The sequence below is a fragment of the Morone saxatilis genome, unplaced genomic scaffold, assembly GCF_004916995.1.
Source record: "Morone saxatilis isolate NCDOM2014 unplaced genomic scaffold, NCSU_SB_2.0 Contig8, whole genome shotgun sequence".
Taxonomy (NCBI): domain Eukaryota; kingdom Metazoa; phylum Chordata; class Actinopteri; family Moronidae; genus Morone; species Morone saxatilis.
This window is the reverse complement of record NW_023340257.1, coordinates 5,567,543-5,593,322: the sequence shown is the minus strand read 5'-3', so window position 1 is coordinate 5,593,322 and position 25,780 is coordinate 5,567,543. Positions and strand designations below refer to the sequence as shown.

The window sequence follows — 25,780 nt, the reverse complement described above, 5'->3', positions numbered from 1 at the left end:
AAGGCAATGTTGGAAACAGCTATTTTTTGTGTGCATTTTTTGGGATTGTCCATTTTTGGTTGTCAGGGTTGGTGTTGTTTTTGCTATTATGACAGAGAATAACTGGCTTAAATGATGTGATTTTACACTCAACAATTAATGCACGAGACTCAAAGCGGAACAGTTTCAGGCACAATATAACAAAGCCACAAACAGTCGGTTGGGCATGGGGATGTGGTTTTACAGTCATAATGTAGCCAATCCATTTTTGGAGTGTCTGTCGAAAAATACCTTTTTTAGAAAACTGTTATTACAAGAGACTAGGCGGATTCTGGCAAAGTAGCTCACTAAAAAAATACCTCACTTAATGATTCAAAAACTCCCTGAATGATGTGAACATCCAGCATACTACCTATAATTATATATACTATATATATATACTATATTATATATATATATAAAATAATAATAAATAGTATATATATTATAATATATATATATTCTTCTTCTTTTTTTGGGGTAACGTATCAGACTTTAAAACATCTTATGTGTCTTATTTTTGAAATTGTACTGAGGAATTACACTTTCTAAGGCTGGGTGCGTTTATTTTCTTATGTTCTTCCTATGTTGTCTCATGTTGGGGCAATCAGTATTGAGTAACACTTTGAGCGTTTAACCAAAATGGGTTCTCTATATTCCATGTTTACCTTTGCCCTGGGCTGTGGTTCCAGTTCAGCTTCAGTTTCAAGAGGGGAGGGCTGGAGGGGGATCATTGGAACAGGAAGTGGTCTTAAAAAGCCATCTGGATGTTGTCTGCATTAAATTCCCACCAGACACCCCCACCTTTATATGTGGTTTCGTTGCATCTTTCGCTTTAATTGGGGCTGAACAACTGTAAGAGGAATACTTTTTTGGGAGGAATGCCTTTTAACTGTTAGCCTTTACCTGCCTGTGTTGTGATTGCTTGGCATTTATATGAACCAACAGAATTTGTGCGTGGTAAAGTTTGTCGTGTGTGTGTGTGTGGTGTGTGTGTGTGTGTGTGTGTTGTCAGGGAGACAGTGGGTCTACCAGCCTGCAACTGAATTTGGATTCTTACAGAGCACCGATTACCAACCAACCTTCACCGTTTCCTCTTGAGTGCGTACACTAAATATTGCCTTCTGCCTAATAACTCTCATTAATACAGGTACATTACTACTACTACTTATTTCACATTCATTAACTGGTCTTCTCTTTCTTTGCTTCTGTTTTATTAGGGTTGCATAGGATAATCTGTGTTTTCTATCTAGGTATCAAGTTGAAACAATGCCAGACTTCTACAACGTCAGTGCTGAGCAGCTGGCGGGGCCGTGGGCCCAGACAACGAGTATTACGGGGGCTATGACATGCCTGCCAGCAGATAGTTCTTCCAACGTCATCGACCCTGCATGTTTGGGATCACCAAGGACTTCACCCGACCTGCCTGTGTTTTCATTTCAAAGGTGAGAAAGAAAGCGTAATGGGAACCCTAAATGGAAGCACTGTGCAAGTTTGTGTTTACGCTATAATATCTTCTAGATTACGATTTTAAAATTGTATTTATGAGATGGTCTGGTACGGCACTACTTGGTAGAGCTGCAACCGTGTCCATGGCTGAGGTTATGCAGCGGCATGGTCTGACTCCAACCTGTGGTCATCCCCCTCTCTCTCTCCCTCGTCTCTGTCACTCTTCCAGCTTCAATATCAATTAAAGGACATAAACTAGCTCCCACATTTTCCATTTATCCCAATTAATTTTGAAAAGATTAGCTGATCAAAATTCGTATCTAGGATCAGGTAAACTGGACCAGTTTTGGACTTACAGGATACATATAATCTTGTTTTCAAAAAATTTGAGCTATGTGTTACTGCTTAACTCCGTGTGAATTTTTTTAGAGTATCAAAATCAAGCCAAAATGCATTTCATAAAAAGTCAGCTGTCTTGTGTACGCAGTTATAGCAGGTTGCCTTGGTGCCAACTCTCCTTTGACCATTAGTTCATATTAAGCCTTGAGGGACTTTTTGAATTTGTATTTCCGGTCTAAAATCTGTTGGGAGTAAACTGAAGGATGATTTTTTTTTGTTTGTGGTTTGCTTTATACTGACGAAACTAAGCAACAGATTTTCAGAGCAGACAATGGGACTTACTTGTTATTTCTCACTTTATTAGGTGCTAATTGTTCTTGTACTCAGAAAATCTTCAGTTTTACAGTTTTTCTCTGCCACATCCTTTTTATTTATGTTTTCTCTGAACAGGAACAGGCCCACTGTGCCAACATGTACCCTGCCAGGAGCAAGGATCTTCCCCGCTTAGCTCTGGCCGTGACCACATCGTTCTTGCTTTCTCCAGAGTGTTGAAGCAATGAAAGACAGGCCCGCAGGCAAGCGTGCTTTGCAAAGCAGAACTAATTACTTTTTGTCCTGATTCATTGACATTGGAGTGAGACTGTTTTTATGCCATGGTATGATTCTGCAAAAAGCCTTTCCAGATTCAGTATTTTAATGGGTGGAGAAATCTGAGTGATGGAATAAAGTGTTTTTTTTTTTTTAAAGTGTGGAAGCTATTCTCTTTGCCGTTTCTTTGCATATTTCTAACATTCTATCTTACATAACATTGTGAGTGAACACAAATTGAGTAATTTGACCACTACATGGCTGGTTTCTGGGGTAGTGCTATATATGAACTAGGAAGTAGTGTAGGTTTGCTTTCAGACATGGTTTAGAATAGTCATAGAATAGGTAAATGTACTTTTAAGAGGACTTATGAAATTCTTGTCTGTCAGTGGACTACATTGATTATTTGAATTATTCAGTTGAACACTAACTGAAGTAGATCCAGAAATACTAAGGAACACTATCATAATTTCTACTCTTCTGGAGAGCATTTTTGTTGTGTACCAAACAACGACAAGAAAGTATGTTGAAAATTCATTAACATTGCTTTTAGATATCTCCAATGTCACTTCTTTTGTTGAATTATTTGCAGTATTGACAATCCTATCTATTTTTGTGTAGCGGACTCTTGACAATACATTTCCTATTGAGAATTTCACAGTAACTTTTTTTGGGAAATTTCATGGAACTTAGGAAACAAAAGTTATCAATAACGTTAATCAAACTCGGATGACTGCCACTTTCCATTTCATAGCTGATGCTTCAAAAAACAGAAAATCTGTTTAACAGGCAGCAGTGACACAAAGACAACTTTCAGCAGAGAGATTACCCCCCCCACCCCCCCCCCCCAAAAAAAATTCAGTCTGTGTTCTGCATGGGATACGTGTTGCAAAACATGCACACCTGGTCCTTGTTAAGCACAAGCTTTAGTCATTGTCTTGATGAAAGAATAAAATAAATGTTTTTTGGTTGCTCAACAGGAGGTGAATGAGGATATCTCGAGAGGACCAGAGATGGCGTATTGGGCACACTAAGAACTTCTGGAAATTGTTTATTTGGACCTAATATTGCCATGGTTTTTATTAAAAGCGCTATCTGCAGTAGAAAAATAGATGTGACTTGGCATGGTATGACTATTAGTACAAAGCTGGGTGTGTTATTCCTCTTCCAAAACAGGACACAATGACCCCCCTTCGCTCATACTGTGTTTTTTTCAAACGTCCCTATTCTGTATCTCAGCTGACATGAAGACCCCCCCTCCACCACAAACCACACACACAAAAGATGTAGACAAAATCCTTTGCTCTGAATCGCCCCATATGGCACCCATTGCGTGGCAGTGAAATTCTTAAATCCTCCCCTGGGTATTCACTCATGGACTGTGTGAAACTAATCTATTAGGCGATGTCAGCCAAATACACATGTGAAATTATTATTACTTATGGTGCCCAATCCAGGGTTTGTTATTAAACATTTATGAGATTTAGTTTAATTGCCTCATAATCTCATATTCTGGTTGATTCAATGCACCTATCATAATTCCCTTTTTGATGCATTAAGGGATGTAATTGAGCCCTCACCCTTAAGGTGTGTGTTTTTGTGTCGGAATCCAACTGTAGGATCAAGTGGTTCTTTGGTGAATTGGGCGTCGTTGTTGGACGAGTTCTTGTTTAAAATGTAATGTACCTGTGCACTTTTTTTTCACTTTTATGGAGATTATGTAAATATAAAATCACATCACAGTTAGATAAGACCAAACTCCCCTATAAAATAGTATACAAGACCTGTTATTAAGCAAACTTCCAAGTTAATATTCTGTTAAAAATTGCTCTGTTCAGGAGTGTCATTTTAAAGGAAACAAGACATTTTTATTTTCTAATCTGAGAATTGTAGTAGTGTCAATGCTTTGAATTTGTCTTTTAAGTGATTGCATCAACATTTAACGTCCGCAGTAATTTTCCATTGAATATGACAAAACATAACTTAGGATGACTGTTCTTAGATGTTTCTAAACATCCCCATCAGTCACTTCCTGTTGTAAAAACCTTTTTTATAAATTGTCAGCTTCGTCAAGTTAGCCAGAGTTGGCCCAAACATACCGGAAGTAGCCACATGGACGTAAACAGACAGTTGAAACTATGAAAGAAAATATGAGCGGCAACTCGGCAAAGTACAGCAACATAATTGTATCATAATGTGAAATTATGCGCGTTATGCTATCAAAGGTTGTGAAACTGTATGTGTCAGTGTTAACGGACAGAAATATGGTAATTCAATTTATTTTGAAAGTCTGCCGGAAGCTCATTCTGGGATTGACGCTAACAGAGACACTCGCTTCATGCTCGTGTGTTTGGGTTGAAGGCGGAGTTCAGTCCAATAAAGTCTCCTCAGAAACAAACGGTGGAGTCAGTAGTAGTTCTCACTTTCACTGGGATAAACAGTTGTTGTCATTTACAGTGCGGACGGACCTTTGTTTCTCGTTTGGACCGCAGTAGAAAGCGGACTAACGAGGTTACAGTTTCACCTGCGGGATAAGTCGAAGTCACCTCGTGATAGGTAAGGACTGTCGTTTTTAACGGTATTTTTTTAACATTACATTAAACAAACGGAGCTATCCTAAACGGGTCCCAACGATATGTGTAGCTTCACAACGTTTAGCACCGCCTGGTTGTCAGCAGTGTAGCTCAAGAAGTTGCTCCTTCCTATTTCAATGTAATTAGTATATAAGTTAGCTGATATTAAAACATGCACAACATTCCCGCCGGGTGGGTTTTGTTTGACACCTGAAATGAACTATGAATATTTAAGGTAGACGGAGCACAGAACGTGTTATTTGTTATTTGTGTACGTTTGAGTGATGTTAACGTGACTTACATTTGAATAGTTGAAGCGGAAAGTGCGCCTAACATCCAGTGTGGAGCTGTTTTCCCTGCAGCACTGGGTGCAGTGGCTTCAGTGTATGAGGAGCAGGGTGGACAAGCGTTGTTTCATTCCTGTACATATGACAGACACATGACAAACTGTTAATACAATCTTGCTGTTTTACTGCAGCGTTTTTGGCAAAAAAAAACAAACAAGATTTTTAAATTTTCGGCACACTGTACGTCCACTTCTCTCATATCATTTAACAATATGTTTTATATTCTGGAAGGAGTTCCTGCGACTTTGCCTCTTACATTACATTACGGGCTGTTGTAGCTTAACATAGTAGTTTTATTAAAACCTACAGCTGACTGATTATGTCACACTACCTTTATTCTCAAATCACTGTGTCCAAATAAGGCCATAAAATTAGCAGATTTTTGTAAATAGACTTTGGGTTGGCCATACAAACACACTGCATGTCAGGGCTATTTCAAGATTGTGAGAACAGTCTCACATGATTTAACTGTGAATCTAATCACAGTAAAGCATAATGGAAAACCAAAACCTTTGCACTGTTCACACTGAAACTGTGGACAAATACAGCTCTGAATACCAGTAAGGCCATAGATTACATAGTAATATGTCGCTCCTAAGCAAGCGAGCCAGCAGGCATTCTGGCTGGCTCTTGTGGCTACATTCATACTGCTCCAGTGAGTGGGGTGCAGGCTGAATCACTCTCCTAAAATGGTCTGAAAGATTGAATTTAGTCTAAAACTGAAATAAAAGAACAGCCCAGTTTCAGTAGGCTGATTATGGTTAGACAGTAATATTTAAACCGTGTGAGTAAGAGTTAGTCAGACCCTGCAGGTCTGGATAAATGGTTCTGTCGCCTAAGTGCAAGCAAAGGTGCGTGTGATAGCTGTGGTTAACCAGGATGAGTCATATGAAAGGGATATCCAGCTCTGCTGGAAGTGTTTTTAAGGAATGCCTACAGTTGTAGATTGATGTTTTCATAAATCTGTTGCTGTTCAGATGGTAGTTCTCATAATGATAAAACATCAATGATACTCCTGAGTAAACAATACATGCTGCTACCGATAACCAGAGCTGCACCAGTACACTGGTTAGTCATTTAGCTGTCAACTATTAAAGTAATTGCCAACTATTTTGATAATCATTTCATTTTGAGTCCTTTTTTCAAGATAATGCTTTGAACTGTTTGAAGTTCTAAATGTGGAGGATAGAATATACAATAGTCGATCATTAATCAAAGATTACACAGCATGCACAGCATTCATTGTTTTAAAGGTACACTCCCTAATTTCATTAAAGCCCCTACAGCACCAACATATTCTAACATTTCCTGTCAGTTCTAAACTTAATATCTTTGGCTTGTGGACAAGACACTTGAGGACATCACCGTGGAAACACTAAAACACTTTTCTATCATTTTATGGACCAAACAACTGATCCAATAATTGAGAAAATGATTGACAGATTAATCACTAATGAAAATAATCCTTCAGTGGCAGCCCTGCCAATTATCAGTGTGTCTACTGGATAACAATAACAGGTGAGACTGTATGGTCCTTACCAAATGTCTGTGATATTCTGTTCTTTGTTTCTAACTAGGTGTGAGTTTAAAATGAAGCACCTCTCATTATTGTGCTTGATTGCACTGGTGACCTTGTATGGCCATAAAGGTGTGCTGTCCCTGGCTCCCTCCTACGGTGAACGGGGATCTGATCTTGGCATACAGGTGTTTCAGCAAGTAGTCCGCGCCAAGCCCCTGGAAAATGTGGTGCTTTCGCCCCACGGGGTAGCTTCCATCCTTGGGATGTTGCTACCAGGAGCCCACGGAGAGACTCGGAAGCAGGTCCTCAACGCTCTCCGCTACAAGAAAAATGGTAAGGACTCTTTCAGGCAGTGGAATAATGAAGTCTCAGTATTATAATTTAGTCAATTGGCTCTTCACATGAACTGCAACCAGATGAGCTTCCGTCCAAGTTTTTCTTTATCTTTTAAACTCCTAGCAGTAATTAAGAAATAATTCAGTTTACTTAATCTGCACAGGCCCGTACAAGATGTTGAGAAAGCTGCACAAGACCTTGACAGCTAAGTCCAACCAGGACGCTGTGCTGATTGCCAACGCCATGTTCAGCCAGGAGGGCTTCCCCATGGAGGAGGCCTTTGTAGCCACCAACAAGGACAACTTCCAATGCGAGAGCAGGAGTCTGGACTTCAGCAACACCCATGAGGCAGCAGATGAAATCAATGCATGGGTCAACAATAAGACCAAAGGTAGGAGTCGTGGATGTACGTGGCAGCTGTATACACAATATCTGTGTATGTTTGAGAGAACAGAACTGAGAGACTTCACCACTCGTGAGTTAGGCGCAAAATGATCTCCTGAGAGTCAATAATACTACATAATCAGACTGCCACTGAACACTTGTGTCCTTTTCACAGTGCAAAGCCTTGACTTTGTAATGTGGTCTGTTTCCTACTATGTAGATTGGAGTGTCCTTGTAAGATGCTGCTGCATTATTATTTCCTCATCTGTGCTGAAGTGAATGGAAACAGAGATGGTGGTTGCTGTTTTTTATTTGAATTTGAATTTGAATTGAATAACGCTCCCGTGTTGCATATTTATCCAGGTCACATCCCCAGCTTGATCAAAGCAGACATGCTGGACCCGAGTCTGACCCGTCTGGTTGCTGTCAACTCAATCTACTTCAAAGGCTTGTGGAAGTCCCGCTTCCAGCCCGAGAACACCAAGATGAGGCCCTTCAACGGGGGCGACGGAAATGTATATAAAGTTCCAATGATGTCCCAACTATCTGTCTTCAACATCGGTGAGCAGTGATGTGTGAGAGGTTTCCACTGATGGCCCACTGTGTGAGACTGACCATTTGAATATTTCTATTCAGTATTTATGATTGGGTTTGATATCATTGCTCATATTCATTTTACATCTCACAGATGTGTTTGATGCAGCATGATGCTGAATAAGTCATTTCGTGCCGTAATTAGAAGCTTCTGCTGTAGATGGTTGCAGTATTGGAATCAGACTTGTTGAAATGACTTGGTCAGATAAGGTTATCATTTAATCAGTGATGGGCGTCAAGTCAAATAAAACTACTGTGTTGTCTGCCATTATCCACGCATATAAATCCAGAGGAATTGAATACATTCCTCTGAGTAACCACTGTATGGTTCAACAAAATCAAGTTTAGACAGAAGGCAACAAATGGGCCTATCAGCAGCTGCTATTCCACTCAGGTCTGCCAACTTGATATACTGTAGATTTATTTTTAATTTAGTTTGTTTTTTTGATGCAATCAAAGTCATTGCCAGTTTATGATTCACAGGTCAGCCTGTGTGAGTTGTAAGGAAACGCAGGCCGAGACATGCCACATCCGTAGGACATTATTTAGTTCTGTGTGAAATGAAATTATATACCAGTCAGTCATCTATATTTAGATGAGTTTTCAGAGCTGTGTTAGCATGCTGAGTGCTGTGGATAGATTCTCATACAGTGCGAGAGTTAAACTGAGGCCATGTTCAGCTGTGAGGCACAGATGTTTGTTTTTCTTCAGTATCCTGCAGTGTGTTGACTTTAGTGTACATAGTCTGTGACTTGTTTATTGGATTATTGTCCCCACATTAAAGCACTTAGGCTATACAGAGAACATACGTTTGTAACAGTCCTAAATCACTTGGCTATTACTAAATGCAATTATGTTTTATGAATATGATGGGATTTACAAATACTTGGCTTAATGTCTTCAGAACATAGTGTGCTGTGATTTAGTTTAATGGCAATCTAAAGCGTGAAGAACAGTGTAGGCACAGTTAAATGGATGTTTGCAGTATGAGACTGTACTGTAAACTGTTAATTTGTCATTCTTATTTCTCTGTCAAGTTCCTTACAAGATGGAAATGTGTTTTTATTTAAAAAGGCAGAGGGCCCACACGGTCCATCTCACTCGATGAATGCCATTTCAAGCTTCAATATTAACAACAGAGGTCTAAAACCAGTATCCCTGTGTAAATAAAAAGTCAAAATCTGTTATTTTAATATAACTGTTTTGCTTCTGCCTTTTGCTGAATGATGTAACACAATATTGTTTTAACTGACCTGTTCAAGAGAGTCTGTTGCTATGATAAATGCCTGCTGTCTAGTAGGTCTTTTCTAAGAAACAATCTGTTTGTCGCCAGAAATTGATGCATTTTGCCCTTTCTCGTTTGAGCAGACTAAATAAAAATACTGAGCAGTTATAGCCTTCGTGCTCAGAGAAAAAGAAATCTGAAAATCTGGCAAAATGGATGGCATCAAAAAACACAAATTGACACAGGTATATTAGGGGAAATGGTAATATTAATTCCATTCTTGTTCTATCTCAAGGTCTCTCAAAAACAAGAGAAGTGTAGACCACTTTCACACATTTGTGGATAGAAAAGCCTTTTAAAGTAAAAGCAAGAGGTTTCTGAGGATTTTCTTTAGTCAGATGTACACAAAGCACAGGCAGTGTCTTTGTTCCCAGTCAGCCATGCATGTCAAAAGCTTCAGTAGATACAAGAAAGATCTAGGGAGAAAAGAGATGAGTCACCTCTATATCAGTAAGGTGTCTCACGTTTCATCCACACCATCACCCTGACCTTTGAAACTATTAACCCTAACCCCCTCCTCCCCTGCCAGGTATGGCCACCACACCTCAGGGACTGAAATATAAGGTGATAGAGCTGCCCTATCATGGAAACACCATCAGCATGCTGATCGTTCTGCCCTCTGAAGAGGACACGCCTCTGTCCCGTGTTGTCCCACACATCAGCACAGCCACAGTGCAGAGTTGGACCAAACTGATGCACATGAAAAAAGTCCGCCTGCTCATCCCCAAGTAAGACCCACACGTGCAACAGTTGCTCTGAAAACTCCTTTGACCGAATGTGACCGTAACATTGTGTGCACTTTGTCTGTAGGTTTACTGCTGATGCGGAGGTGGATTTGAAAGACCCCCTTTCAGCACTGGGAATAACAGACATTTTCAGTGAGGGCAAAGCTGACTTCAGACACCTCAGTGAGTGAAAGCACATTCAGTCCAAACCCAAATGTGACGCAGTGCCTCAGAGTATTTACAACAGGCTTACTTGGATACGCGAGGCTTGAAAGCATTGTTGGACTGCCAGAGCCAGTGAGAAGAATGAATTTGAGTCTAGCTGTCCAGTGTGAAAAACTGAACCCTCATTCTCCCTAAGTGATGGGCTGCTGCGAGCTCTAATTGAAGTGCTCTAGTGCCACCATGTGGTGAAAATGTGCGGTGGCTTTGTGGTGTAAACAAAGGCATTTATAGGATTACTTTTTAAAAAAATGATTAGCAGGGTCTGTCTGACAGATGTGGATTTTTGCTCTACTGTTATCATGTGGTTTACACTTTTACTCAATAATTAATCAACCACACTAATACTAAACATTTTGAGATGAGCTGTATCAGCTCCTTATTATGGATCTTTAAAAAAAGGGTGAAACAACAGCACTGCAACTATTCCCCGGTATTATTATTTTAGTTTTTTGTTCTTTCTGTTTATCATTATTTATTACATATGAGGTCTGGTTGCAGTCTGGACTAATAATGCTTTTAATCAGCTATTTCTTTGACAGCAGAGAAAATAAATACTCTCATAAGGTTCATTAAAGCGCTACATGAGCTGCTGTCAGTCACTGCATGTGGGTAATCTGTCAGTCCTTATAAATTCATGTTTACACATGTTTCGATGAAACAAGTCAGTGTCATCAAGCCAACAATGCATCATTTCCTTCCTTGGTCTGGACCAAATTAACCAAACTACATGTGTGAAACATCCTGAGATGAAATCCTGTGTGCAGTCTGATGAAAGCACTGTATTATTTGCATTGTCCTTTTCACAGAAGATATTTTGACACGGGGGGCAGGACATGGCGTGGGTAGTGTTGTAAACATAAACTTGAGGAGCTAGCATTGCTAGAACGCTAACAACAGCTGTTCACAGATCCTGTTAATTAGCAGCGTTTAACCAAACATTAACCTCTGTCACTGTACTTTCGCTCACTACAAGCAACCAGTATCTCTTCTTATCTGCTGCTTGTATTATTTCACCATGTTGTAAAACAGGAAGATAAACAAATTATATTTCCTCAATGTGAGGTCAGTCTGACTCGCTCTCTGAAACCAGCTGGATGTTGGAGAGCCAAAGTCAAAGTTCGGTCAGATTGAACTCTGCGCAAAGCGAAAGAGGCAGGTCAATTTGCAACCGGAAGCGTATGTGTCTCGCTCTGTTCACATAGAAATCAATGGGATGATTGAGGGAGATGAGTCAGTTAAGGACAGTCTGTCCACAGAGTCCTGAGAAGAACACCTGTGTGGGTGAACCATGAGCAAGGATGAATATTGTGGTTTGGTTCTATAATGCGAGTATATTATTCCACTAAAATACACAGAAACTGCATCATAACCATCATGTTGGATGTGAAGCACTGGCTGGTTAATGTCAGATTGTTAATAAAAGGCAATGATGGCATAGCATATCTGTAAACTAAGTCACTGTATGTGCTAAAGCTAGAATGAACACCTATTGTTTTCTCAGGTGCTGAGCCGGTGCACGTATCCAGGGCACTCCAGAAAGCCAAAATTGTGGTGAATGAAGATGGAACAAAAGCAGCAGCTGCCACTAGTGAGTATTTGCACAGTGAGCCTGGCCTTTGACTTGTTGAGCCAAGCACAAAGCTGTATGCTTAGTTGATGAGACTGTTCTATGTTGATAATGTACTTAAAGTATTAGTACATCTCATTAGGCTCCTATACTTTTTATAATGTGTTTGCTTTTGTGTTTAGCTGCCATTTTGCTGGCTCGGTCCTCCCCACCTTGGGTTACAGTGGACAGACCTTTCCTCTTCCTCATCAGACATAACCCAACAGGTACAGTCTTCTATTTCCATCTGGGTTTACTCACCTTTAAAGGTATATATCATAGATTTATATTGAAGAGCTAACATTTGTTTTTGAACCATTAGAAGTATGGTGTATAATATATAATATAATATAATATCGGTCACCAGTGTTAGGCTCAGTGAAACCAGGTAACCTACAGAATGCAGTCCTTCACTGTGAGCTCTCCCTGTGTCTGTCCCCAGGTACTATTCTCTTTATGGGCCAGATCAATCAGCCTTGAGCCCAGCCATCACTGGCCTGCCCCTGGTACTGTATCATCGTAGGCCAGCACGGGAAATGCTTCTACACTGCCACGCATGAACACACACACACATAAACACACACCCACATACACACACAAACTTTGCTGTAGACTTATGTACAGTGTGGACATGTTATTTGTTTTAAATATTGCTTCTTATGTTACCCTTTTTCTGTAATGCATATAATGCGTTATGAAAATGTTCTGCAGACTAAATTTTCCAGCTGTTTTAATTTTTTTGTATACTTTTTTTGAATTTATTACATTTTTAAAAGACTTTGAATGTCAATTGTGTATTTTCTCAACTCTGGAGTAGGATAATCAGTTTGTTTATGTCACCATTTCAGTTTAAAAGTTCTCCATCTCAAGTCATGTCACTCCAGTCTGTTCTAAGTTTCACTCCTAAGTTATGGCAATGTACGTCACACGTTGAACGCTTTGCATTCAGCTACTTTACAATAATTGTTTCCCTCACTGAGGAAGTCTTCTGTTACTATACTTGCTTCATATGTGATCAAATAAATACACATATTTATAACATCAATGATTTTGCCTTACTTATTTCCAGTAATAGTATTTCTGAATGTTGACATGTGACATGCCGCTGTGCTGTTTGCATTTTCAATGACAGTGTGTATTATTAAAACACATCCATGTATTCCAAGCCATTAACCCTGTTGAGGGATACGGGTTTAGGCGAGAGGGGGGCTATATTCTGGATAGGTCAGTAGGTTTGTTACACAGGCTGAAACACACAGACTAATATATACTTACAGTTTTGAAATTGGAAGTTCTTATTATAGTAATTATTTAGAATTTGTATTAAAAACACATGTCCTTGCAGATTCATTCATAATTTCAATTTAACATTAGATACTTTGAGTTTGAGATTTCTATTGTTGAAAAGTAAATTCTGATTCTAGAGTTGTAATTATAAACTTTAATTTTTAACTTTACATTTTCCTTTTTATTACTATAATGTTCAGTTCTACATGCATTGGACCAGAGGCACAAACTGAACTTATTATCAGTGTCTTACAGGTCCAACACAGTATAGACACACTTTTAATTCCTCCAGTTTATTGTTTTCCAGAAAGAAAAAAATAATAATTCTAGAAGCCTCTGAGCTGCAGGTTCAGTCCTTAAAGCGGACAATGGGATTGGTCACATTTGGGGACTGTTTTTATAACATCACTGGTGTGTCTATTTGAAGGGTCCTGACTTTGTACATGAGTGGCCTCTCTGACATGGGGCTACATTTAGTTTATTTTTCCACTCCAGGGATTTGCACAGACATTTTTATGGGCAGTGGCTAAAACACACATTTATCTAACGTGTGTGCAGGGAGACACACACTGACTGTACCTTGTACCTGTCTGGAGAAGTGATGAGAATATAGTACCCTAAACACTGAGTAGACTATTACACAGCATGTAAAAGATGGAATATTAATGAATAACAAATAATAAATCAATACATTATATATATATTATAAATGACATGAATATGATGCTTATTTACTGTATAGATGCATGTATATGTGAAGAGTCACTGGCCCTAAGTCATGCTTTGCTCAGCTCAGGTGGATCATTAATTCTGCATTAACATGTAACACAACCACAACCCACTGTACAAAGTGCCTGACTGTATCTCAGCATATTCACATCCAGCCCCCACTGCTATTTATCACATATTTACATTATTCTGCACTTTACTGCTTTTTGCACCTCTGCTTAGAAGCTACAGCATTTCATTGTGTTGGTTCTACTCTGTGCAGGGGCAATACAGTTGAAGCTAATCTAATCTCAGGCACCACTCTGGTTCTATGTCCATCTGCTGCCTTGCTGTGCAAAACATTAAAAGCCCTTCAACCTTGTGGGTAATATGGCATCTAGTGATTCTCGCTCACGTCCCAGTTGTGTGCAGTCTGAATGCGTTGGGAGCGTTGTTGCAGTCACTACGGTAATCCTGACAGCGGCTCCGGGTGTCAGCTGATCCTCCTCCACTGGCGAGTGAGTGAGGAGGAAAAGCAGCAGAAGGAAAACACTGCTGGTCGCACTGTTAACACCATGGCTGCGGAGATTCATTCAAGGCCCCAAACCGCTAGACCTATTCTTTTAAACAAGATCGAGGGACACTCAGACGCTGTCAACGCAGCTGTTTTAATACCTAAAGAAGATGGAGTGATCACGGTCAGCGAGGACAGGTGAGTTTGCCAAGCAGGCTAACGGTAGCGTAACGGCACTGACGTTAGCTAGCGGGCTCGGTCTATTTGCTGGTCATTGCACTCATAATTCCTGGTTCCAGGTGTAAGAAGGGAAACACAAAAGAGGAAAAGCAGCGTTTTTGTCTGCTCAGAGAGAAATGTATTGGTTGGGAATTTTCCATACGGAGCCACTGCTAGCGTAGGAGGGTGTGCGGATAGAAAGCCATAAAGAATGAGTCATTTCCATAAACTGTCCGCCAACAAACAACCAAGCCTAATAGTAAACGGGAATATAACAGTTAATAATTCTGTAACGCTGGGTGTTACAACCCATAATTTCCTTAACATAACAGTGTCAGTATGTGTTAGGCTATGTTGACCTAACTAACGTAGCTAGTTAGCTCGTTACTGCTAATAGTAAACAATACTTTCTCAAAGTAGCGACTGCTGCCTTCAAGTGCTCCTCGTATCCTGACTATAGTTATTTTATTTATCGCAAGTGCTGTTTAGCTTCTAATAACACTATTCATTTAACTTATTGGCCGCTGTTTGACTGGATGAAAACAATAACAACCAAGAGTACATTTACAAGTTGCTTTATAATAAGTGGCTGGTACTACAGGCAGTACTTGTTGAAATGGCTGCGGCCCCATGAACACCACATACATAACTTGGGTATAATAGAAAATCCTTTTGTTGTGGCGTTTATGAGCCATACAATTAATACCATATTTTCAGTAAGACTTGAAGGCAGCAGTCCAAGTGTAATGTGACAGACCTCTACCCTTACTCTCACTGTGGCAGGAGCCTGATAATCTCAGTTATGAAGGGGTAAACATGATTATGTCAGTCCATCACAATCACCAAGTTACACTGTAAGTGACATCAGTAGAGCTGTCACACTTAGGTAACAAGTCGAGTGTGAAGAAGCAACATCCTCATTTGAAGATAAAGGAACTTAGCTGCTGTAAAGAAAGTCTAACCTGCCTGATAATCAAGGGGGAAGTTGCGGTTCCTTGATGAAACAGGACTGTACAGCTGCTTTGCTGCTTTTGATATCGGTTATGCTCTCCATTTGCAGACTCAGTAAAACCTTAAACCCGATTCCTTAAAAAAAGGCTGATGGAAGCTTAGTTTAAATGTACTTGAACTGAAAATGTAATGTCGTTTTCAAAAACACAACGTGACAGTATGTGATCTTTTTAAAGTTGTGCAGTTTTGTACTTTTTATTTTTAGGAGGGGAAATGCACACTAAAAGTGTTGTTTGTCAAAGTATCAAAAGCGATTCAGTATTGAATGATCACTTCTGTAATGCTGTACGGTTAGATGACAGAAAAAAGACTACAAGAATACTTTTTCACATTTTTAGCTGAAAGGATTTAAACACACTGTTTATAAATGTGACTGCTTTTACTGCTGTTTGTGAACAGAATCAAGCATTGTGTGTAAAGAGAATTAGGGCTGGTTTCCCAGACGAGGATTAAGCTCAGTCCTACATGAGGGCTTTCTTCAGTGGATATTTCCATTGAGTATTTCCGCTGAAAGTATCATTTTTAGATCAAGTATATATTTTGTAACTGCAGGTTAGGTCTATACAAACAGTAGGTAAAAGATTGGAACTGCATTTTATGTTCATTTAGATCAAAAATGTACCTTCAATACACAAAATAGACTACAGAATGACCCTTGGAGAAGACATTGGAGAGTGCTTTGAATGTGATGTTTTATCATTTTCCTCCAGAACCATCCGGGTTTGGCTGAAAAGAGACAGCGGTCAGTACTGGCCAAGCATCTACCACACAGTCTCCTGTAAGTAAGACGGCATTGCTTCAATGGGAAAAGGATGTGTGCGCACACTTTTTGTCTTTTGTTATTTTTAACCGCTGCAGCAATATAATGCACACCTCTCTGCGGTGTGGCGTGAAGATGGTGATTTCCCCGCTAATGGCGACTGTTTCTTTTCTCTTTTAGCTCCATGCTCTTGCATGTCGTACCACCATGACAGCAGACGCATCTTCATAGGCCAGGACAATGGAGCTGTTGTGGTGAGTGAAGCTAGCTCAAACAAATGTCTTCATATTCTCGCTCCAGGCTCATTCTTTTGGTTGTTCAGTGTAGTTTTAAAGAGCTTGCATATCTGGTTAATATAGGCCACAGCTTCAATATTTGGACTCCTTCAAATGCCTGTGGGGGCAGGATAGTTATTTGAAATGTGTTTTTTGTGTGTGTTTGCTTGTCTTCTAGGAGTTTCTCATCTCTGAAGATTTCAACAAGATGAACCACGTCAAAACATATCCAGGTGAGAACTGTGCTGTGCAAATGCAGCTGAGTTGAGACTGTGGGCAGAACTACATTGTTTATGTTTCACTGACCATGCAGACATCACAATTGAACTTTTTTCATTTGTGATGTATGCTGGCTCAAATCACAAAATACATTTAAAATATTTAACAGAACTAGAATATAAGCAAAATGAAGCACAACTGACAAAACATATCTATGTTTTGTACCCCAACAACTCCTACAAGGCTGTAATAATGAGGCAGGACTTGCCTTCGTTAACAGGTAGCAAGTGTTTGCAAATATTTCCATTGAGAACTAGAAGAATGTCCAGTCTTATGGATTGCCAAGCTGAATGTTTGTTTAGATGTCAAAGTATCACAGAAAAATATATTCTTGTGAGAAAAGCTATACCACATAACAGCATCCTTCATCTTATTCTCTATCTTGTGTCCATCAGTGTTCATCAGCGACTGGTATTAAAATATTAGGGTGTCTACACAGCTTAAAAAAAGAAGCTATTTTCTCAGGTGGCATGTCCACTGCAGATATTTGTATTACATTATAAGGATATTTACTCTTGTTAGGCTTGTGTAAATCCTTAGAGTCAGTTGGATCTGTGCATATAAGGAAGTGTTTCTGTGTATGTATTGTGTATGGAGACGTGGCCCCTCCCTGCCCCAGGAGACTCACGTTAAGCAAGACTATGTACACTACTGAGAAAATTTAGTGTTACAAAATGGTTTCGTTTTCCTTTTTACAGCAAAGGGGATAACCCTATGTTATTCCTTATGAGTATAATGATTTAAAATTATAAATGTAGATAGCTGCCTCTCAATTAATAATCCTTAAACTGTGTTGTTTAATGTTGACATTAACACACATAGATATAAGTAAACCATAAATGACTACAAGGCATTGTGTTTTGTCAGTACAAAGAGTCCTACATCAGCCTATATTTTGACCCTTCATACTTAAAGGTGGCTTGTGGAGTTTTCTTGAAAACAAACAGTTATGTTTACTTTGAGTCTTTACTCACCGAAATGCATCGCGTGTATCCATGAAGCATGACAAATGTGTTTCCTTCGACTTAATGTATTTATGTCATCATTGTTTACATCCATGTTTTCTAGCTTACAGGCTTCTTCCCTGCCCTAGGTGGCACATTACTTTCTTTGCGTGCTATTGCCACCAACTCTTGATCGGTGGAGTAGTTTAGTACCAGCAGCAGGACTGTGTATTCGGTTAAGTGGCCTGTGTGTAAATACGTTTCTCTGTAGCACATGTAGTGGTCAAAAACTCCTAGTCCTGTTTGGGTATTACCAATTCTTTGCTTACTGATACTGACATGAAGAAGTTACAGCTCCAGCAAGCACTCATTTACAGTGTTTACTAGAGCTGTTCCATTGGTCAAATGATGTTACAACTATTGTGGTCATCATTTAATCGTTTCAGTCAATTTTCAAGCAAAAATGGTGAAAAAACATTCTCTGGTTCCAGCTTCTCAAACGAGAGGATTTATCATACATACCTATAAAGTGAATGTCTTCCAGTTTTGGACTTTTGTTTGAACAAACCAGGACTCTTTGTCATGATGGTCAACGTGGGCTCTGTGAAGTTGAGATGTATTTTTTCACAATCAGTAATGAAAATAATTGTTAGTTGCAGCCCTAGTCATTACATCTTGATATCATCTCCTGTCATAATTGGAAGGTTATAAGTAGAACACAGTTCCTGTGACGGTATCAGCAGCCATTTAGCCTCCTCAATGGAAAGTCTAGCTTCGGGGGAAAATGGCCAGCCTGTTGCTTTAGAAGGGAAAACACCACGTCACCACTGGAATGCTCCATCTGGTTTCTACCACTTGTAGCAAAATCAAGCAACAGAGCCCGAACAGCACAAACATGAGTCACAATCAGATCAAACAGGCGTTAGGATGTGTCTATGCACTTCAAAGACAGGCAGGGCTTAACATTGCCATTTTGCTTTTTGGCAGTCAGTGTTGCTTTCTTCACAGCTGCACACAAGGCAATATTGACTTCTTTTTTTAGCAACCCACTGGCCAGTGACAAAAACAGCTTACATATGCTCAGTCTGGTTATAAATTGACAGAATGATAGAAATCATTTTGGAAAATGCTTTCCTCTCTGTAGTTCGGATTAATTGCTTAGCAAAATCCGTACTGCGTTATTATGTGAACATGTTCATGGTGGCTTGCACACAAGCAGTGTCTTCTGTACAAGGGACAAAAACAATCAGGCAGCAAGGACAGCAACAAGTTACAGAAAAAAGATAGAAGATACATATATTTTAAATGTTTCTTAAACGCTTACAGTTACTTCATTGAATTCCAGGAAGGAGGACGCGTACAAGAGGACAGGGAAGATCAAAGCTTCAGCCCAGAGCAATTTACTGCCATGGTTTGATCATGAGGCAGTATAAATATGCAGATAATTTTCTCATTCATTAAAAGAGGGTAAAATAGAAAGTACATGTACCATTAAGTTAGATTTGACTCAGTTCTAATAGTTAATCTTACTATCTTGTAGACTTGAAGCAGAAAGAAATTACTGTTTTTTTTTTTTTTTTTAGGGATGTACAATTGTTTTAATTTAAAGCTGCTATAATCAGTATTTTCATATTAACAGTGGCTGAAATGTGTATTGAGAAAGGTATCGCTTCGGTGATGAAGAGAATCATCAGTCATCTCTGCAGATCCCTACAGCTACTATCTACAGCGCGTTTAGCATCTTGGAGCTCATTGTTTTGGTTTTACAGCCTACAGTTAAACTGTTTGGGTTCACTCTTAGTGCTGTACATTACCCTCATGTGTTGGCCAGAAAAACAGCTCTGAAAGACTGCTAATGTTGCCCTGTATTTGCTAGACTCAGAAGGGGATAATATCATATGTCAGTGTTGTGCTTAAAGCTTGTTTTGCTGCCCCCAAGTGTCCAAAAAATGTATTAATGCAGCTTTAACTGAAGTGTGACCAATGCTGAAAAGTGAGCAAAAAATCTATTGTTGTTGTTGTAGTCATATTGCATAAATAAATAACATCTCCTGTGTATTGACTATCAGCAGAGTTTTGGTATTAAATGTTGTATTATATCAATATAGCTGTTGGTGAAGAGTTACAAAATACAGTGTTTACATCGGGTAAAACTAGTAACATTAAATACAGAAAGTCAACAAATTGTGCACCTTTTTAGCAGTGATCCCCAGGTGGACCTTTAAGACTGAAGGGAGTTCAAATCGTTTGAAGGGATTCGTCTGTCTTAGTCTGGATTACAGCGACACTAAGCAGGTGGGATCAGTACATGCAAAGGGCATATTAGTCTTAGATGCTCATCCATGACGGCTAAGATTTAAAGTCTAATGGAATAGACGGGATCTTGTTTGATGTTTATCCAACATGACTTAACACTTTATGTGTTTGTGCTTTGCAGCCCACCAGAACCGTGTGTCAGATATGGTGTTCTCCCTGGAGAGTGAGTGGGTGGTGAGTACCGGCCATGACAAGAGCGTGAGCTGGATGTGCACCCAGAGTGGCAGCATGCTGGGGAGACACTACTTCACCGCCTGGGCCTCGTGCCTACAGTATCCTTCATTCACTCCCTGTGTTTACAGTACATGAGTGCATCTATCAGCTGAAGTAGTAGCAACAGACAGTGTTTAAGCCCTGACTCCCCGCTCAGATACGATCACGAGACGCAGCATGCCTTTGTTGGCGATTACTCAGGACAGATCACGCTGCTGAAACTGGAGAAGCAGACGTACTCCATCATCACTACACTGAAGGGTCATGAAGGTAAAGACACACACTGCATACATGTTAAGAATTGTCCACACAGAGCTATTGTTTTCTCCTAGCGTAGGTGAAGTACACAGCACAAGTACTCCCATACTTCTGCACACAAGCAGGCTTCTGATGCTGAAGCCAGATATGGCCGCAGTAAACAGTGGATGACCCAGATTCCTCTATGTGACATCATTATGTTAGAAAAAGAAAGACCAATTGAATCCAGCATGATGACACACGCTTTTTTGTTTCCATAAAAAACACTTTTTTCAAATTTGCATTTTGCATGATTAAAAAAAGCTCTTTGCTTGAGTTAAATGCACAGTATGTCATTTCTGCAGTTATGGGTCTCTCAGTCAAAACAATAACAATAATAATAAGACAGACTTTGAGGACATTGTGAAGTAGCGAGGGATCATGGGAGTTGTTGTCTTCATTGTTGTAAAAAGCAATTAATACTTGTGCTCCATCACAAGTGAGCAATACAAACAGTAAACAATAGATGGCTGGCTAGCTAGTTCGCCGACTTCCTTCCTTGCTCCCTGGTGTTTCCGGTGTTTGCCCGGGAGTTATAGCAACTGAAAGGGGGTGAAGGCGACCAAATCAAATGCCCCATTACCTGAGTAAAATTACAGATTACTCTGGGCATTGTGACAAACATTTGGAGTGTTGAGCCGCCACACACCGCAACAAAAGCTTTATGGGGTCTGACATTTACTGTTCAAGTGAGTAGAGCTCTTTTGGCAGGCTGTGAGACCACTTTTCCACAAGAAATCCCATCATTTGGTTTAGATGATGATGATGGAAAATGGTATCTCTCATACTGCTCTGGAAATTCCCATATCTGCTTGTCTGGGTTGAGATGTGGCAACTGTGTTGTTTCCATGCTTGTCAAGCTGCTCAGTGAAACATTTGGGCCGTTTAGATGGCAGTAATAGTTATTATCATTCCCGGAAACTCCCTTCACAATACAAATGCTTTATCAAAGGATGAATGTATTAGTTCTCTGGGATTCATTTTCAAGGGTTCAGTGTAGCTGTGCCGAGAAAATGGGTCCCATAGCAAAAATTAGCCGCCAGAAGACTTCACTGTGTTCTCCTTTGGGCACTTTTCACACATGTGCTCATGAACTAGTTGAAAGAGGATGAGGGATGATTCATCTGACCCGATGGTACTCTTCACTACTCAAAAATCCTATTTTCCAATCCACAGATGTATTGCGTACAGGTTAGCCAGTTGGGACAGACATGTCAGTGTGCCATTAGCTTTTAAATAAAATATACAAATCCTTACACCATAACAACTTTTTATTTCCCAGCTCTCTCTTTGATGTGCAGATGTGCCCATGATAGTACATACTGATTAGGCTGATAATAATGCATAATAATGGGCGTGGTGCTGGTCTCTAGCTGTGTACAAGCAGGAGTTCCACCCAAATATTTATTGCAAGTTATGATTGATGTAATTTGGAAAACAGAAGGGTAAAGGTCAGACCTCGCCTTAGTCTCACTTCAAGGTTTGTATATTTGCCCTTGTTAGAAAAGGTTTTTTCTTTTGTCATACTGCCCTTCTTTTCATCTTAACATGGCGTTAAACTGGCCCTGAATGAGGAGATATATATGAATATTCACAACTTTGCTTTTACATGTGACATTGTTTCATTTTCAGATACAGGTCTTTTGCAGGTCGTTTTTCCCTCCACATGTCAGCTGATGGAAACATGCCTTCAGCAGAGGAATATGAAGTTATAACTTTTCCACAGTCCATCCCTTCCACATTGTCAGTAATGTGGCCCAGCGTGTGGTCTGGCTCCCTACAGTTATATCATAGTGTGCTATTACAGTGTGTGGCTGTATGAGGATACTATGTGTACAAGGTGAAGTACCTGAGAAAGCTTTAGAAGCTGTCAGCTGACAGGATTCCACGGTAGTATGGTGCTCTGTGTATGTGCAGTGGCCTTGTTTCTCATGTACAGTAGCTACAGTTACCGCCAGCCTAGTCAGTCCACCGCCACCTGCCTCAGGCTATTATTCATCACATGACTGGTCTAACTTCAAGAGCGTAATTGTCTGTCCCTGAGTTCTTTTCTTGTTGAGAGCTGAATGTTTCACTGGAAATATCATCTGCCTTCTGCCAAAAAACGGTCTGTCGCTGACCTTTGTGAGACCAGTGGCAGCAGCTTTTGGGCTGTTTTTCTTTTTGCACCTTGTTTCGAGATTGAAAATGATCAGGATGCAAGCAAGGCACTAAGAAACACTATACTGTATATAATGATCAGTAACCCATTCAAAAAAGGGCAGATTTATACCTTTTAAAAGCTCCAACTGTAGTTAGCTCCAGGTTTCACATGTGGTCAGACCCTCCTGTAGTTCTCCCAGCAGGCACCAGGTGGAGCCAACACGTCAGACCATAACACTGTCCCTCAACAGCCTCTTGCAGTACATATTAACACATGTAACAAGTGTGTTTCTGTCTCTCTCCGTTCATCCGTCTGTCCCCTCCAGGCAGTATAGCAACCCTGTGGTGGGACCCTGTCCAGAGGCTGCTGTTCTCAGGAGCCTCCGACCACAGCGTCATCATGTGGGACATTGGGGGCCGCAAAGGACGAACGTTACTGTTGCAGGGACACCAGTAAGTCCAGTCAGTATTTCGCATATATGCATGGATGACTTTGCTTTACCTCCTCTGTGTTTGTCAGGGATCGGGAAGCTTAAAAACTAAGTCAGGGGAAAAGGTGGTATCGGCAACAGCTGTTTCATATCTCCACTTCTTGATTTTCATACATATTATACCACCTCCCCCTGTGACAGCAGTCATCAACAAAGCCCATGTACACTGATGCGTGTCAGAGCAAGCCTCCATGGATCCTGTTGCGTCCTAGCAGGATTTATAGAAGGTTGTCTCTCAGACACCCATAAAAATGACAGTTGTAATGCTGTTCTAGTCCTTAATCCTGTGTTGACCCAGTCTTTATCTCTTTTCAAGCCTTTTTGGTGATCACTCCCTTTTTCTTGTCTTCCTCCTCTCCTCTTTTTAACTAACGTATTGAAATGTATATAATAGGCTTCCCATGAACAGTAGTGGTACAACAGTTGAGCTGGGCTTTTGTCAGTGTAGTCTAGGTGGTCAGCAAAACTATTAGAAGTTGTCATGATTGCTTAATACATCTGTGTGTGTGATATTTTGGCATTTGGGTTTTGATTTTAAAGTTCTGAGCTGCGTAGTTAGATGTTGATTCACCCTGGTCAATGCAGTTTTACACTGGGATTTAGTTCTGATTGAAATCATTGATTTGATTGAAACTTTTTCTCCCTTTTCATTCTTCCTCTGTATCCAATGTCTCCCTCAGCGAACGGGTTCAGGCCTTGCGTTACCTTCAGTTGACCAGGCAGTTGTTGTCGTGCTCAGCCGACGGAGGCATCGCAGTGTGGAACATGGACGCACAGAGAGAAGAGGTTTGCATCACTATCATAACTGCCACAAAATAAAGGCTGTAATAATACAGGCCGCTCAGATACCTTTATTTTCACATTTTACTATTTCTGCTTTCTTCTAGCTTAGTTTTTTGTTGATGTAAAATGCAAATAATAAAGTATCTTACATTAAATTTAAATTGACTTGTTTTACAGGCACTACTACTATAAACTGTACAGCACTTACTGCTCACTTTGTGTAATGGTCAAAGCAGCATACAGTAGCTACCAGGTCATGTTTTATTTTTTATTAAATTTTTTTTTTTAGTTATTAAAAATTGGAGTAAAGAGCTTTGTCTCTCCTCTTTAATTTAGTGCTCTACATTTCGGTGTTTGGGCTTGTTTAATAAAAACTTCATGTGTGTCTGCAGGCGCCCCAGTGGTTAGACAGCGACTCCTGTCAGAAGTGTGAGCAGCCATTCTTCTGGAACATCAAGCAGATGTGGGACACTAAGACCCTGGGGCTCAGACAGGTAGGCTAGTCTGACCAGTGTCTCTAGCAGTTGTGAGTCCCTCAACCCTCAGTCATGCTAATATATGGGTGTTTTTTTCATTGTGCAGCACCACTGCAGAAAGTGTGGCAAGGCTGTGTGTGGAAAATGTAGTTCTAAACGCTCCACATTTCCAATCATGGGCTTCGAGTTCCCGGTGCGGGTGTGTGATGCCTGCTTTGATACCATCAAAGAAGAAGAGTGAGTGAAGGGCTTTTCTAAAATTTCTAATAACTGGTCACATTATACTGCTATTTTCAGATAACTGAGGGCTTAAATGTTGTGTCTGTGTGTGTGTGTGTGTGTGTGGTGCAGTCGAACAGCATTGGCTACGTTCCACGAGGGGAAACACAACATCGCCCACATGGACATGGACCCATCCAGAGGCCTGATGGTCACTTGTGGAAGCGACCGCATTGTTAAGGTCAACAACAGTTCTTTGATACAGGATAATTCATGCATGTATTCAGGCTGTGTCAAACACACACTGATCTCAGATTTAGATAGGAAATCAGGGTGCCTGCAGGCAGTCCTAAAACCCTAAAAATGATCTAAACTTAAGTCTCAAAAGAGCCTATTGATTTATTGGTCATGTATGGTATTTAACATTTATGTGATTGCATTCTTATAAAAGAGCTATACAGGCACTCTCAATTTTGCAGTAGATGTGGTTAACTTGAATTCATGTCCGTTACATTGTACTCAAGTTTTCAAACTTTCCTAAAAACTTCTTAAAGTACTGCTGCAGCATTATCTACCTCTCCTCTGTCCATCTGTACGGTCCATTTGTTGACGCCCATTTGACTCAGAGGCTACAAGTCTATTAAGCAACGGGAAAGTGTAGGATTACTAGGAAATATTAGTTAGGAAAAAGCAAACTACAGACCTTTAACAGCAACCTTCACAGATGTAACCGATTCAAACATGAGATTTTTGATTGGATGTATCACGCTTCAGTTCAAGCCTGGAGTTTTTTTTTTGTTTTTTTTCAACGAATCATGTTTTAATTGGTGCATTGTGTATTTTGTTGTAAATGATCCA

At 40.1% G+C, this 25,780-nt stretch overlaps 3 protein-coding genes across 3 annotated transcripts in view; all 3 read left to right on the top strand.

Annotated features, from left to right (window-relative positions):
• The window catches only part of prss16 (serine protease 16), an 11,449-nt gene extending 9,091 nt beyond the window's left edge, over positions 1 to 2,358 (top strand). Inside the window, 6 exon segments of the mRNA XM_035680395.1 lie at positions 1,034 to 1,088; positions 1,090 to 1,119; positions 1,272 to 1,324; positions 1,327 to 1,377; positions 1,464 to 1,510; positions 2,257 to 2,358. Of these exon segments, the coding sequence (XP_035536288.1) occupies positions 1,034 to 1,088; positions 1,090 to 1,119; positions 1,272 to 1,324; positions 1,327 to 1,377; positions 1,464 to 1,510; positions 2,257 to 2,358 (338 nt within the window).
• Positions 2,359 to 4,741: 2,383 nt separating this feature from the next.
• On the top strand, positions 4,742 to 13,033 carry serpine2 (serpin peptidase inhibitor, clade E (nexin, plasminogen activator inhibitor type 1), member 2). Its single transcript, XM_035680322.1, has 9 exons — positions 4,742 to 4,950; positions 6,892 to 7,166; positions 7,333 to 7,560; positions 7,917 to 8,114; positions 9,962 to 10,160; positions 10,243 to 10,340; positions 11,884 to 11,970; positions 12,132 to 12,215; positions 12,431 to 13,033. Exons 2-9 carry the CDS (start codon positions 6,905 to 6,907, stop codon positions 12,466 to 12,468), a joined length of 1,194 nt encoding a protein of 397 aa, XP_035536215.1. The 5' UTR covers positions 4,742 to 4,950; positions 6,892 to 6,904; the 3' UTR covers positions 12,469 to 13,033.
• A 1,448-nt stretch (positions 13,034 to 14,481) lies between these two features.
• Positions 14,482 to 25,780, top strand: part of wdfy1 (WD repeat and FYVE domain containing 1) — a 13,721-nt gene continuing 2,422 nt past the window's right edge. Inside the window, exons 1-11 of the mRNA XM_035679943.1 lie at positions 14,482 to 14,695; positions 16,438 to 16,505; positions 16,668 to 16,741; positions 16,941 to 16,995; positions 20,423 to 20,573; positions 20,672 to 20,784; positions 23,280 to 23,406; positions 24,125 to 24,230; positions 24,620 to 24,721; positions 24,810 to 24,940; positions 25,055 to 25,163. Coding sequence (XP_035535836.1) covers positions 14,559 to 14,695; positions 16,438 to 16,505; positions 16,668 to 16,741; positions 16,941 to 16,995; positions 20,423 to 20,573; positions 20,672 to 20,784; positions 23,280 to 23,406; positions 24,125 to 24,230; positions 24,620 to 24,721; positions 24,810 to 24,940; positions 25,055 to 25,163 — 1,173 coding nt within the window. The 5' untranslated portion in view covers positions 14,482 to 14,558. The remainder of the gene's footprint in view (positions 14,696 to 16,437; positions 16,506 to 16,667; positions 16,742 to 16,940; positions 16,996 to 20,422; positions 20,574 to 20,671; positions 20,785 to 23,279; positions 23,407 to 24,124; positions 24,231 to 24,619; positions 24,722 to 24,809; positions 24,941 to 25,054; positions 25,164 to 25,780) is intronic.